At 36.2% G+C, this 15,894-nt stretch overlaps 1 protein-coding gene across 1 annotated transcript in view; it reads right to left on the bottom strand.

Annotated features, from left to right (window-relative positions):
* IPO11 (importin 11) overlaps positions 1 to 15,828 on the bottom strand; it is an 81,045-nt gene extending 65,217 nt beyond the window's left edge. Inside the window, exons 1-6 of the mRNA XM_018070444.2 lie at positions 15,810 to 15,828; positions 15,526 to 15,595; positions 8,007 to 8,089; positions 7,573 to 7,716; positions 7,008 to 7,108; positions 2,201 to 2,273 (exon numbers count right to left, since the gene is read on the bottom strand). Of these exons, the coding sequence (XP_017925933.1) occupies positions 2,201 to 2,273; positions 7,008 to 7,108; positions 7,573 to 7,710 (312 nt within the window). The 5' untranslated portion in view covers positions 7,711 to 7,716; positions 8,007 to 8,089; positions 15,526 to 15,595; positions 15,810 to 15,828. The remainder of the gene's footprint in view (positions 1 to 2,200; positions 2,274 to 7,007; positions 7,109 to 7,572; positions 7,717 to 8,006; positions 8,090 to 15,525; positions 15,596 to 15,809) is intronic.
* Positions 15,829 to 15,894: the final 66 nt, after the last annotated feature.

Genomic DNA, 15,894 nt, shown 5'->3' on the forward strand with positions numbered 1-15,894 from the left:
GAGGATTGCTTCAGGAAAATGACATCGACACTCACAAGAAAGAGCTGGGAGTCTTACTGATTATCAGAACAAATGATTTCAATTGGCAATGGGGAGCAAATAAACTCCACTCCGTATGCCATACAAGAAGCAACCTCTCCAGGGAGGCCAAGAGTACTTTTTCCTTGAGGATTGGATTTTTAAGTTAAAAAAAAAAAAAAGAAAAAAAAGATTCTGCTGTTGTACATTTGAAGGACTATTTTGCTCTTCTGTTGTCTCCAAATGGTAAATATATTCAGAGGGCATGGAAATTAGGCTCTCAACATATGGTATGTTCTCCACCTCTCCTGGAAGTCAACTTGTATCATCACATCTCAATACTATGTCTATTTCTCACATTTTTGTGTTGTTCTTCTCTGTATACATGCAAGAGTCATAATTTCTCTGCCTTCAGTGATGCAAAAAGCACAAGCAGAGAGCAACCATGCTATGAACTATCCGCAACTGGAAAAGAGCACTCATTAGGAACACAGGATATCAAAACTCAAGACACATCAAGTAGGTTGGGGACTAAATGAAAGGTTCATCTGAAAGGAAACCCCAGGATATCTATAGATTGGGGAACTAGAAGAAAGAGGGGGAGATGGACTCTGTAATATTGCACACATTGTTTGGGTAATTTTTTAGGCTGCTGGCATAAAACAAAATCCTCCACACCTTAAAGAATGACATCCCAAAAAATATCATAAAGAACACACAAACAAAAACATGAAGCCACTAGTCTTTAAAATGTCATTTAAAAAGGTTCTAATCTTAGCTGCAACTATAGTCTCAGAACTGCAGAACTGCTCAGCAGCAGTGGAATTTATAACTACAAAATATCCTATTGTCTTAGCAGGTAAATTGATTAAAGATTAATAAAGGTATGGAAAAAGTGATAAAAAGTTTGAATTGTTTTATGAACAATGTAGTTAATACTACTTTTTTATACCTAATTTACCTATTCACATCTGTAAAAGACATGCAATCTCTTAAAAATTAAACATTTGTTAAGTTATATACAACTTAGTAGAAGCACAAATACACACTCCATGGTCTGACTTGACATGTTTCATAGTTCTTTTTGGTTGAAATAAAGAAACAAATAATATTTGGTCATACTTTTTACATTGAAACTATACCTAGACTACAAATTTTAAAATATTTTCTATATACCTTCTTTTTTAAAAAAACACATTTACTATTAAAACTTTTAATTCTAGTCAAAATTATCATTGCACAAGGGTCTTCTACAAAGTCTAAATTACCCTAATTTTGATAAATTGCTCTAATCCTAGAAATTACATTAATCTCATCAAGGAATCCTGAAAAGTTAAAATTGAACCACCTGCAGAGCAGATGTTCTTTTTAACCTTTAGCTTACATCAATCATTTCTGTATTTTCTTGAAAAAGTTCTTTAAGATCTAGCTCAAAATACTAGCAAATACTTCCTTGTAGAATCTCATACTTACACAATAAAGAAAAAGTTAGCAGAAGGAAGATGGATTCATCTAGTATAGGCATATTCTGAGACCCTAACATTAGTTCTAGACTCAATATAATAATAAATTCTTATTCTAATCAAAATAGAAGCTTATAATTAGTCACTTTATGTAAGACAAGAAACTACCATACTGAAACTTTATTATGCTTATTTAAATGGATTAATGTTGTAACTAGACATGTAACAGCAATACTGCTTAGGTGGGTTTATCCTGCAGCAATCTCAACAGCTCATTCCTGCTACACCACCACAACCACCACACTTCCTTGTATGGCCATACTGGAAGCCAGGTCAGAGAACAGATACAGCTGAAAAAAACAAAAAATCATTCAAGGAAAGGTTATTTTTGAGCTACATCCATTCCCGGAACCATTTCATCAAAACGGTTGCATAAACCTTGCTGTTTAGGGTTAAGGTTAGAGACAACATAAACTGTCACTGCAACAACAAAAAAAAACCACCAAAAAGACAAAACATGTTTCCAACCAAAGTAATTCTATAATTTTATGAATTATGACATATGGAAAAAGAATATCGCTTCAACATAAAGATCTGTTTGAAAGACAATATGATAACTGCAACTTTATTATTATAATTAAACACTTTATAAAGGAAGAAACCAAGCCATATACCAATAAAACCATTTGCTGGGAGAGTTGTAAACATTCACCACTAACCTGATTCACTGGCTCATTAAAGTTGGTGATAAGTCCAGCACGCAATGTAGTTTTTTCTTCTTCAGAGAGAGCACTGTCAGGATATATTTATCAGAATATTAATTCATATGTAACTAGTGAAAATAGTATCAAAACTATCAAAAGAACATTCATTGTTTTTCCACTATCTCAAGTATCTTTAAAAGAGAGGGAACAGTGAAACAAATACTTATGATGCCTTTTAACCTCAGGTTTTGAGACCTGAGGTAACCTTTGTAAAGACAGATGGCAAAAGAGAGAGCTGACAGAGTAAGATACACAGACATATAACAGAAAAACATAAAACTGTACAAATTACAAACTGATTGCTATTTGACAATTATTATACAGTTATTACTGCCAGTACTGATAATTTGAGCATGAATTTGTCCATGTATACCAATGGACCATAACCAAGAAATGCCCAGAATAAGACAATCACTTTATCAGATGAAAGTTCTTCTTGCAAAAGCAATAGTTCTTTTCTATTACAAACAAGTTATATATTTATACTTAAAAGTATGGACCCTTTGAAAATTATAGCTTTGGGTGAAAAGTATGTTGATACATTCTCCAAAAAATGCAGGAGAAAACAGTAAGAAAGACAAATTCTAAGCTGTAAAGGTTAATTTACATTCAAGTACAACTTTGTGGCATCTTAATACTTCATTTTAAGTGACCTCTTTCAGTTTAAGACTACAAGTTACAGTATCATATCATTCAGACTTCATGACTCATGCAATTTTCTTATAATTTCTAGGTAGAAAACGCAACACAGTGGTTTTGAAAATGCTTTATTAGTATTTCTAGATTATACTAGCAGGAAAAAAAGAAAGAACAGGAAAACCCCAACATGTTTTAATTCAGTGATAGCATCTATAGTGCTGTTTCTTCTTCATAAAAAGCCTTTAAGCTATCACCCAAGCTTGTTTAAATGAAACAGTTCCATCTAATATTGCAATGATTCAGAAGCACGAATGCAAACATCACATCTCAGTGAAGACTAATGGTTGGAAATTAAGAAGATTAAACGTACCAACACAACCACTTCCTGTTTTCTGACCTCAGGCACAAATACAAACCTACTAGTTTTACATATTGAGATATAAAATGATGCCTAAAGCTCCCTAAAGCATAGCTTTTACACTAATCTAGCCAAATACTAGATATTAATCTCAAAATAATAAAAAAAACCAGAAGTAGGATTTATCATGGGGTCAAATGTTTGCAAAAATATTACAGTTTTCTCTTCCCGCCCCAGGCCCTGCACATTACACAAGTACTCTCTATTTCCTAGATCAAAGACTTATCATTCAAAGCACAGTAGACAAGGGGGGGAAGTTATTGTTTCACTAGTGACTCAGAACTGGACATTAAGTCTTATTGTCACAGGTAATTTACAGCATTCAGGAACCACATTTAAATTTAATTTTTTTTTAATCAAGACTTAGGTTTTTAAGATTTTTCTCAATAAAATTAAATTATACCTAAAAACATTTTGGGTAAAATTTACAAGGATTTCTGCAACAATAAGTTTTTCTGCAGGTAACTCTTCAATTTATTAATCTAAACCCACTAGATTACATTTCATGAAAATAAATTTTTGTGGTCCTTTTTTATAATATGAAAATGCAGTATATAATTTCCACACATACAGACATACTCTAAGTCCTTTCTAAAACTTAAATCTCTTATTAATACAATTAAGAATTCTATTCTCAATTAAATGTAGCTTGTACAATACCTCCCTTTCAGAAATAACAGAAAGCACATAAAACCTGGTTTATAAAGAAAAAAAACCCCTGTTCTACTGCATTATTTCAGATACCTTCTTTGTGAGCTCATGAGACCCCTTGCCTTAATTACTTTTTCATAATTATAATTACATTGAACTTATCATATGCATAGTCTAAGAGCAGCAGAATTCAGTTCACTATTTACTGTAAATAAAAATGCTGTAATTAGGCTTTTGCCATGGCAAACAAAACAAAGGCAGGAAAAGAAATAGATTAATGAGGATGAATGCCTCAAATACAGACGCTTGTGATAAGTAAAGTTGGAAAACAGTAATGAAAAAAAAATTTTAGAAATCAGGTGCTGATGCAAGTGGTACACGGCACTGTGTGACGGGATCTCTAAGGCTTCTCGGACCGTGGCTGGAGGAATTTACTGCCTAAACACAACAGTGACACCTGCCGGAGAACAGGGACACTCCCAACCGCCCCAGCGGCACCCTCAGCCCCTGCAGGAATCACAGTCATCGCCACTGGCACCATTGTCCTCATCCTCCCATTGCAAGACAGTCCCACAATTCCATACATAAAAGTTTTCGGCAGGCGAGCAGTTAGGAGGAATGTGTATCACTCAGCGAGTTATTTCCCTTCAACACTGAATTACACCAGCCCAAAAATTAAAACAAGTTCATCTAGACATGAACTTCTAAGTATTTATGCCATAGTCCTTCACAGTTTGCAATTTCAAAGTTTCACTGATCTTCTTCTGTGTTTGTGGTACGGGTAAACAGGTATCCAAATATTTAAAAAGTTATTTTGTATTTCTGGCTTACGAGGAGTTATTTATAGTTACCACTCAAAAAAAAAAATGGATTTGAAAAGTATTACTGAAGTTGCTAACATGGTACTCAAATAAAAGAACAAGGTCCACAAGAAACAGGATTTAAAAGCAATTATCTGTAATATCGAAAACGTGTTCAACATTTGAATTCAAGAAAAGCCATTTCTGAAGAAAATAAAAACACATACAAAATCATCAAGTGATACAATCTTTTGAGGAGGCTGACGACAAGTTTCAAAAAAGAGGCCAAACTGTGCCTGAAAAGAGGCTATGATAAGCCTAGGCTCATGGCTATCTGTAAAGCTGCCTGAAAAAACAGGAGGGAAAAAGTTCACAAGCTCATCTCCAGAATCACTCCCACTGGAAAATGCTGTTTTAAGTCTGATCTGTAGATCAAAACATGCTTTGATGTACTACTATCGATGGAAAGGGGACAGCTGCTGATGAGAGACACAAGATGAAAGACCTGAATTTGCAAGGACAACAAGAATGCAATGAATCCTTCATGACATCCAAAATATGATTCGATCACAAAACAATCAACTGAGAAGTTACAGCTTAAACTGGCATTTCTCAAAATACCCTCAACATACTCTGCTATGAGAAAGTCATCTGGGTGAGTGCTGACAGGATGTCACATAAAAGAAATTTAAAAAGAAAATTGGAAATGGAGAAACTGTTGAACACAGAGTGAAAATTTAGTATGTATTTACCTCATGGAATCTTTAACTGCAGTCAATAATTTCTTAAATTTATTTTATACTTTAATTGCATTTAAAAAATGCAAAAAAGTGGCGGAAAAATTGGAAACAGGAATAAAATAGGATTGCATTGTAAATTCAATATAGATTCACTACATGGAATCTTTAATAATATACAGTAATTTTTTTTATTTTTTAAATTACATTTAACTTAAAACTGCAGGAAAACTACATTGAAAGATTGTTACTTAATTTTTACCTCAGTTCAAACAGTAAAATTGTAGTCATTACTTCTGCTGGAAATAAATCATGATTTTTTTCACCAGAAATGCTACTAGTATCTAAAAATATTAACAAATTGAAACAATAATTATTTTCTTGGGATAATGCTTACTAAGTACCAGTATTGTAACCAGTACCTCATTAGTCAGAAACGTCAAAGATATATGCCATCTTCCATGCAAAAGATGGTATTTTCCTTTCACATAAAAGAGAATCCAAATGCCTGCAGGTGATTTTCAATTGTATACTAATCCACGCATACAAATACTCTAGTGTTTTACATAATAATGAAGGAGTACTACACTATTTAAAGTATGCCGTGGATACAGAATTTTATAACTTTTCTCTCTTTTGGTAGATCTTTAGAAGAGCTTACAAAATACATTAAACTATTTCAAGCAAAGAACTGAAAATTATACTTTGTGCCACACTTTGTGCACTAGCTTAAATTCATGATCTATAAAAACAGGACAGAGAATTCCAATTCAATACCCTGAACCTGACAGTGATGTCCCATCTATATTACCAGCATTTAAGAGACACTGAACACTTCAGAGAGTGAACACCTGCAGGTCTTTATGAGTTCTGGAACTGAAACTCTTCTTGAAATTACACTTATTTTTAAAAGAAAAAAAGAAGTACAGACAAAACACTGAGAAGTACCTAATTCTGTAGGTATTGCATATTAAAATGGCACTTTCTGTAATTTTTAAGTAAATGATGTGGTGCTCATGAATACTGCTTGTATTTCTGATCTTCTTTGGAGAATTTTTCATCATGCTTTATCAGAACCCACATATCAGAACAACAAAAACATGAAGACCAGAAATTGCTACCATCACAGCTACTGCTTCTTTCCCATGGACATCTGCAATATGAATCAGCTTAAGTGAAACAAAATGTCTCTGTCATTCTCCAAGAGATTTACTATGTTTCATATTAGCTGCTATCAGAAAGTCAGGTGTTAACATTGTAACACCTAATGCATCACTTCAAACCTGCTATCTATGAAAGAGCCTTATAACTCAGTTTTCAAAAGTAAGTCATGAAAAACCAAAAGAAGCAATACAAAGACAAAATGGTTTATTAGCAAGTCCTAAAGTTGAAACATTTTATCAGTTTCACTGTAAATTCTAAAGTAACTTCTATGAACTAAGGATCTGCTGTTTTCCAGTTTAGCAACCATTACATAGCCAGCTGTAGAAGGTTAAAAGGAGAAACACAGAACTTACTGTGGTGCCACCCGTCTCCAATAGCGATCAATTCCATTTTTAAAGTACAGCACAGCTAACCACCTTACATTCACATCCAAGCTATGATTTGTAAAGATATTCTGTTGAAAAAAAAAATTAAGTTAAAAACTGCACAACACACCACAAACAGGACAGAAATTGTATCAACAAATGCCCTGGTACATATATAAGTACACATATCTCTATATGTATGGGTGTACATAAACGAAATGTATTAGACAGGTAAGTGAAATGCTGTTTTAAACATTAATTTTTAGAGATTAAAAATATGTTTATCACTAGCCCTAGTACTTAATTTATTAAAAAAACAACATGTAAGGCAAATGTGCTGCTAATCTTGTCTGGCTGAGCAGGGAATAAAAGAGTAATAATCAACAGAATCAGACAATTATTATACTCTTTAATGACACAGCTCTCAGAAGTCTGTCGCACTGCACAATACAAGGTAATTTCTTATTCTAGTCAGAACCCAGCCTTCAGGTGACTTCTCCATTATTGTCATTATTTAAAGTTTACTTAATAGCACTTTTCCACTGTATCTTACCAACAAGACTGAATAAAAACCTGGCTGTGTCTCCCACTGCTTCAGTTGTTCCTCAGCTGGCTTCAACACTGCAGTATCTTGGCTAGTAGCTTGGGTCAAGACTCGTAAAACAACAGTGCTAGCACTGTTGAGATCCATGAAAATCTGAGAATGTTCAAAAAGAGAGGAAAAACACTTAAGGAAAAAAAGGTAGCCAAATATAGACAGGCATCTTCCATTCATATTTTCTAAACACCCCACACTAACTTTTCATTAGACTACACTGTGTAAAGATAGCATTACACCCACTCAGAAGCAGTTTCAAGGTACAGTGATTAAACTATTTTGCTTTCAAAAATCTCTCAGCAGAAATAGCAAGCATTAAATCTATCATTACAAGCACATTTACTAGATTTGAGGAATTACAGGAAATATTTTGATTTTAAAACAGTTACCTCTCCTGTGAAGCACAGCAACGGAGAGCAAAACCACAACTAAAGATGACTTCAGCTGTAGGCAGAGTAAACCATGGGGTTGTCTGAAAGAGCAAAGATGCAGATTATTAACACTTTTGTATTTTCTTTTTCCTTCAGGAGATAAAATGATCCACTTCAGATAAATACTATGATAACTCAAATTCATCAAAACAATTCCTATCAATTAAAAAATAAAGAATTAAGCTTCACAATTAGTCCTAAATGAAACTGAATTTTCCTTAATATATTTGACTTCCTTATGTATTTAGCATAAAAATGCTAATCAACTGAACTATGAATGCCTATTGCCTAACTTTCAATATAAATACGTCCTCATACATCCTTGTACTCTATGAAGACAAAGCAAAACAGTGTTCTCCAAATGACAGAGATTACATTTATAATGACCACAGAAACAACAAAGAAAAAAAAAGACACATATTTAACTAACATATTAACTATGGACTCTGCCAAAACTTGTTTTCTGTCCATAAAAGGCATCTGTTTACAACCTACCTAAACTTTTGTAACACAGATACATGCTAAATATTCATGCTATCTGAGTTTTCAGATATAACAAGAACTAATGGTTTTGGCAGTAGAATGTATCCTAGAAACTACATGTAGCTGAGCCAAGTGATTTAAAAGTACTAACCAACCAAAGCAAAGAAACAATGAAGAAGGGAACTGAGGCAGCCTGCCAAGTAATACCAAGTTACTCTATAACCAGGTGTATTGTCTTAAAGAAGTTCACAGGCAGTCCCCTTAGAACTTTGGAGGGGGGTTCCAGACACATACAACCACCAGAGACCCTCAGTGAAGCCTCTCAGAGATCTTATATGGATATGTATATATGCTAATAAGTGTTGGGAAATGTCATGAATACGTAATTATTTAGGAAAAGTGAATAATCATGTAATGTGGACATAAGAGCTGTAGTGCAGATACCCCTGTGTGCATTTTGGGAGCTGATTCCCAGGGCACCCAGCATGCTGTGACCGCATTGTATTAAAGAATGTCTGGCTGCTAAAACTCACAAATTGAGTCCAGAGGTTTCTTTTAAGAGTAAATATTAGGCAACATTCTAAATCAACAACCAAGAACAGTTTCTCTTCAAACAGGACAAGAGGAAATGGCCTCAAGTTGTGCCAGAGGAGGTTCAGGTTGGACATTGGGAAGAATTTTTCACAGAAAGGGTTGTTAAGCATTGGAATGGGCTGCTTAGGGAAGTGGGGGAGTCACCACCCAGGAGCTGTTCAAGAAACAACTAGATGTGGCACTCGCTATGGTCTAGTTGACAAGGTGATGATCAGTCAAAGGTTGGACTCAATCTTTGAGGTCTTTTCCAACCTTAATGACTCTCTGACTGGCTTTTGTTTAACGTGAAAAAAAGTTTATTTTTCCATCTTCAGGAAAGAGATTAAAATTGTTACAGCAACGGTAAAAAAGTTCGAGAAATCAAATTTTATTCTGATACTGGTTTAAAACTTTCATCTTTTGAGAAAATCATCTTAACAAAAACTAGCAACAATATTAAAGGCCTTTTATACCAGCAACAGTCCTGCACAATTAAAAAAAACTAAAAAACCTTAAGAATTCTCAATGTGTAAGTCTCCAATCATGCTCAACAAAAACTGGCTAAAAATTGAGGGTCCTAAGGTTAAAGAAAGTATACTTTCCAACCAATGAACCACAAAATCACATCTCTCTCTACAGCAATAATTGAACAGAACAAGTGATTCCCTCTCTGCTTTATACTTCGCATGTGATGAGTCTTTTAATCTTTCTGCTTTAACTACTTGTGGCCAGGTTTTGGTGGGGGGGGGGGGCTACAGGGGTGGCTTCTGTGAGAAGCTGCAAGAAGCTTCCCCCATGCCTCACAGAGCCAATGCCAGCTGGCTCCAAGATGGATGCACCGCTGGCCAAGACTGAGCCCATCAGCAATAGTGACAGTACACCTCTGGGATAATGTATTTAAGAAGGGGGAGAAAAACTTAAAGGCTTTTGCTTCTACTAAAATTTATACACTTCATCTAGAACAGTTCTCACCAGAGGACATACTTATTGAAGTTAGTAAAGTGTGAACACAAAAAACAGGAGGCTTTTTTCCATTTTCTTATTTCAAAATGCTTAGCTGGTAGTTGTAAATAACAAACAATAACAACAAAAATCAAAGACAAATATTTGCAAAGCTTCTTTTTTTATTAATGCTTCTCATTCTCGAAAAGGTTTGTATCTGCAGCTATTGCTGCTCAAAAAAAAAACTAAAGAAAAACAAAGATAAGCTTAGTGGGTCAGAACGAAAATTCACTTAACCAACCCCATGTTCTTTCTCTGTCAAAACCATAAGAGATACCCAGGTCAGGACATTTCTACATAATGCTCTCTCATCATCCAGAAAACCCTGGTTCAAGGATTTCCTAGTAAGAGGCAGACAATTTATTAGCACTCAAGAGATTAGGTTTCCATGAATTTGCCCAGTTGCTTTTTGGCCATACAAACAACAGTCCTCATATAACATTGGATGAGGGTGTCACGTGCAAAATCAAATTAAAAAAGGAAGAACCCCCTGAAGTGGGGGACCTTTTAGATAAGGTTTATAAATACTGTAAAATATTTAAGGAAGTGATATATTCTGTATGATTTGGATGGCAAAAAATTAACTGGAAAAACATGAATGAATACGCAGAAAATACAAAAGGCAAGATGCACAAATGGCAACAATGATTCACTACAGCTGGGATTTCGCAAAGTTGATTGCAAACCTATCATCAGAACAAAGAGCTGTCCATGGCCATTACACCTCAAAGATTCCCCTAAACAGTTTGTTTTCTTCTAGTAAGTCACTAGTCTTATTTGTACAATTATTTTCTTTTAAAAAAAAATTAAAAATCTAAAAAAACCTATTTGGAATCAATCCTTACTGAACTTAACTTTACTTACCAAACTCAAATTTGCTGTTTAATCTAGCTACAAAGTTATGCTAATACAAAGAGGTATGGTCACCAAAATAAATAGTATGACTCTGCTTCTTCCTGCATCCCTTAAATACCTGAAGCTGGAAGGAATGAAAAAATGCAGTTTTGGTTTGGGTCAAGCAAAATGATTCAATCATTTTCACACCACATTGCCTGACAGGCTAATGTGCTAGGTATAAGAAAGCAGGCAGAACAGATACACATAGCTTTTATTTCACTCTCCTTCTCCTAAGTGAATTAAACTTAAAGCAAACTTACACATTATGACTGAGCCATAATTACCCACAAAAGGCAGAGGGGTACACACAACAAAAAAACCCAAAGCCAAAAAGTTAAGACATCTGAGCAGAGTGTTCCACAAACAAACACCAGAGGACATTATGGGAGGAGGGAGGAGTATGTGACTTCCAACAATGTCAAGCCACTACAGGGTCGGGTCCCAGCACGCAATTTCAACTCTGACAAAGTCCCTCCTTGCTTTAGCTTCCCAATAGTAGGATTTCTATTGGAAACTTATTATCTGCATGCCCTCTGCAAAAATTATTGACTCAATGAGGGCATCAGCTCACACCTTGTGTTAATGGGATCCTCCCAAAACACAGTTCTAATTACAGCCATGTACAGATACATGTGGGGGCCCCCTGGTGGTCTAGTGGTTAGGATGTGGTGCTCTCACAGCCGCAGCCAGGGGTACAATTCCCGGTCAGGGAATTTCCCCGGGCAGATGGAGCTCGTCAGCCCTGTAAGGCCATCCATCTAAGAGAAGGTCACTCTAAACAAATCTACGTCCTGAGGACCTCGCTGCCACCGTCCGAGCTCGCTCGGCCCTGGCAGATGAACCTCAGGATTAAAGGGTGGGTTCAGTTCAGTGCACACTGTGTCTCACCTAAAAAATCCACTGCGCAGGCTCGAAGGGTAAAGACTTTTCCCAAATCTTCGTTCGCGAAGACTGGCCATACTTATACTTATAGATGGGTGAAATCTTTTTCTGCAGACAGACACAGATGTGCTCCAGGAGTTTAAACCCAGATCTCTCCAAGCTTAATTTGTTGTGACCCTCTTTTTTTTTTTAACTGATGCATCAGGGCCTCTCCAGATCATAATTTATACAGAGGACATACAGATGCCCTCAGACCCCACAGAATGGCAAATGCCCATGAATATTGTCTTTAACATTATGGGATAGAGACAATCTTCACCTTTTACAAATCAGACTTCGCTATTGCACAGAAAAGGCAAAGGGACATGGGGTACACCACAGATCGGTTAATTCACAGGGACATGGACTTTCTCCACAGCTTGCTGGGGAATTCTACAACTTCAGTCACTGTTGAGCTGTTTCTACAAGACTGCCCTAGAGATGAAACTGAGGAGGTGAGTATTAAATAGCCATTATCTTTTGGATGCCTTCAGAGCCATGAGGCATGCATAGAAATGCATAGAAATGCAGAGTCTGCCAATCTTATAAGGAACACATTCTCAGAAGGTAGGTAGGATCTGCACTTCGTGCCACAACACCCAGAATTCCAGGGTAAGGGTAGTGCCTCTCATCTTTACTTACTAATGTCAGACCATGTCTTCACAATAAACATGGAGCAGTTTCAGGAATGTTGATTGCTTTCTGCTGCTCTTCTGTGGTTCACACCCATTGCTACAACAACCCAATTGCACATATAGGGTTGGGGTGGAAGGAAAGGAAATCCCTTCCACTAGAAAGTGTGCAATAATGTCACCTGCAAACCAAGCATGACTCTTGCTGTGTTAGAATTTGTTCTTGTCCGAGGAAAAAGAGACTAATCACACACAATAAGAAAAAGCAGCTCTCCAAGATCCCACTGAATATGGTAATACTGAACTAGACAACAACATACTCTCAAGTCTCAGTTAACGGGAAAAAAAACAAACTCAGTTACACCTAGAACATAAGCAAGACACATCAAATGCCACCCCTCAGCACAATGAGCTAGTGTCTTCAGAAACCACAGGCACCAGTACCAGTTCCTCATCCTTACCACCCAATGTCCCGCACTTCCATTCTTACTTCTAAACTACAATTCCTTTTACTGGCAAAAATCCAAGACAGACTTCTGTTCTACTCTTCATTCTTTGATTCCCATTCTAAGGAAGTATCTGCAAATATAGTTTGCTTTCGAGAATTTTCCAAGTCTCTTAAATTTCCTAGTTTTATACTAGCTAGGCTAGTTTACTGTTTTTTCCTGAGCAGTCAATGCTTTTGATACAGGCAAAAGAGTATCCAGGTACTTTTCCCATCATGCTAAAACACATCCTAATTTTAAAATCACATCAGTTGTGAGAAGAAATCAAGGACTGTTATACATCTCTAAAGGAACAAAATGAAGAATTTAATCATTAAATACCTCCCTATTTCACTTTCTTTGGACTTCAGAGAATGCAGTATAACAACTCACTCATAACCAAACAATTCTGTGTACTTTTTGTTCTCATTTGTTAGGAATTTAATCAAGTCTCTCACACTGTAATAAGGCACAAGAATGTATTCAGTTATGATTTCATGAAATCAGAAGGAGACAAAGCAGCAAATGTATCACATAAAACACAGCATGTTCTCACCAATCATAGTACAAACATTTTCTGGGATACTTTAAGAGCACAAGTGATTCTAGAGATGTTGTTATCCTCTTTTAGTCAGTGTCTGAGACTGCTTCTAGAACAGTCTCCAGTTGGTTCCTCACAGTTCTCCCTTTCATCAGTTCGAGTAGGAAGAAACTGGGGAAAGGCCAGAGCTACTGTCTGGGATCTAAAGCCAATTAACTATGAGGAGAGGCTGAGGACTTTTTTAATGAAGTGGAAGCTAAGGGAAGACTTCATAGACACTTAAAACTAGAAAGGCACTTACCGAGATGACATTCTGCATCTTGTCAGCAGATTACACAACTAATAAACAACAATATAGCTACATACTGCACTTGGAAGGTTCAATTAGAAACTTACTACTGTCTTTTACAGCATATTTGTTTTGAGAAAAACAGGAAAAACAAAGTTCTTGTGCTGAAAAGCCACAAGAACACCTTCTGAAACAAGTAATAGGAATGCTGGAGTTCACAATGATACTGATACAACACATTAGCTAGAATACTGACAGCTTCAGGAAAAGCTGGTAGTTACACTGATCTCTCCAGCCTTCTACCAACTCTTCCATGAATCTCTTTTCTAACATTGCAGTATCTGTATCAATCATGCCATGTTATACTTCTACTGAACAGTGAACCCAAAAGAACTAGTAGCATCTTGATTATTAAAGGTACTACTTAAAGCCACTAACAACTACAGTAATCACCAAAATCACCACAATGACTAACGTTAGGCATTACCACGATTTTCCAAATCCAACATATTGATTTTTATTTATGTAAATGAACAAGGCTACCTTTAATTTGCCCAATTTAAATCACAGTAAAGAAAACAAATTAAAAACGTCTCAGCAGGAAAGAGTTAGAGGTGTTTTTTTTCCCATACTGCTACTGATAGAAATAGAGGAATAGAACTTCCAAAACTTCATTTTTACAGAAATTTAACACTGAAATTAAAATTTAAGCCTGAAAAAAGCACGCAGAAGACACAAAAAATAAAAGAACAACAAGGAACACAGGAATAAAGGACAGCAGTGAGCAAGGCTGACAACAATGTTAAGGGAAGCAAGTCAGTTCATATTAAAAATTCTGAGGAGAAGAATGGCCTTTCAGGTTAAACAGTCACCAAAGTGACCAAAAACACCCAACAGAAAAACCAGGCAGTAAACAAACGAGTGGGATAATTTCAAGGACTAAATCAGAAGAGACTGTCACAGGGTTCCGTATTGATGACATAAAAAAAGCCAAAGAGATACAGAGACAACAGAAGAATATTTTTAACGTTTTAAAGTAAGTTTATAGGATGACCAATATAACAAGGTCAATCTCATTCTGGTGACTTCTTCCTAATTCACCTCGTTTTAACAGACTTTCAAAAGGACACTGTAGAACACTTAGAACAAACTAGAGCACAATAACTGAGATGGAAATACAAGTTTCAGTCTGCCTCATGCTCTGGAATGGGTTTAAGACACTCCAGTTTAACTACAGTTAAATTCTACTTCTGATGATACAGTTGCAAAATTTTATACGTAAAGCATGGGTGGCAAAAACCTTTACTATGTCATTTATACATATGATAGTAAATGCTCCTCTGCAGAAGAGTACAAGGAAAGAATGAGACAAGAAAAACAGAGCAATGAAAAAATTGTTGCAATGAAGTTTCAGGAAACCAAAATCCAGAGGGCACATGCTATTGGTAAAAACTTGAGTAGTTCTAATACATTGTGGATGCTAATTTGAAAGCCACGTCAGACACATTACAGACTTGACTTTATCTGAGACATGGGAAGCAAAGCTCACAGAAACATAAGTGGGAAGCAGCATCAGTACTGCATTTAGGGCCACGTTCATGTATTTTACACACACTGATGTCTCCTAAGGTAACAAACTGGAGAAACAACTCACCACTGCTGAACTCAGCCTGCATCTGATTAAGAGAAGACTCTGCTCTGCACAAAACCTGCTGGGTTTTAGCCTGCAACAGGAAAACAACCACTTTTAATAAAGGCCAATACATGCTCTTTCCCGCAAAAAAACAAGTTTTGACAGTAAACCACGCAGTTTAATGCTCATATCCCTTCGATGCCTTCTCGTTAATTCTACCCCGACCGAAAACTGTTTCAAGCAGAAAGCGGGAAAGAGTTCCCTGGAATTAGGTAACAGTTATTTCTTCCCAGCTCCGAGCAGACCCTTTGCCAGTGCCAGCACAGATGGTAAGGAAGTCCGCGCTGCCCATCCCCGGGGGCAGTGCAGCGGAGCGGGCACCGCGGCGGA

The sequence above is a fragment of the Manacus vitellinus genome, unplaced genomic scaffold (genome assembly GCF_001715985.3).
Source record: "Manacus vitellinus isolate BGI_N305 unplaced genomic scaffold, ASM171598v3 scaffold_18_pilon, whole genome shotgun sequence".
In the NCBI taxonomy this organism is placed as follows: Eukaryota; Metazoa; Chordata; class Aves; order Passeriformes; family Pipridae; genus Manacus; species Manacus vitellinus.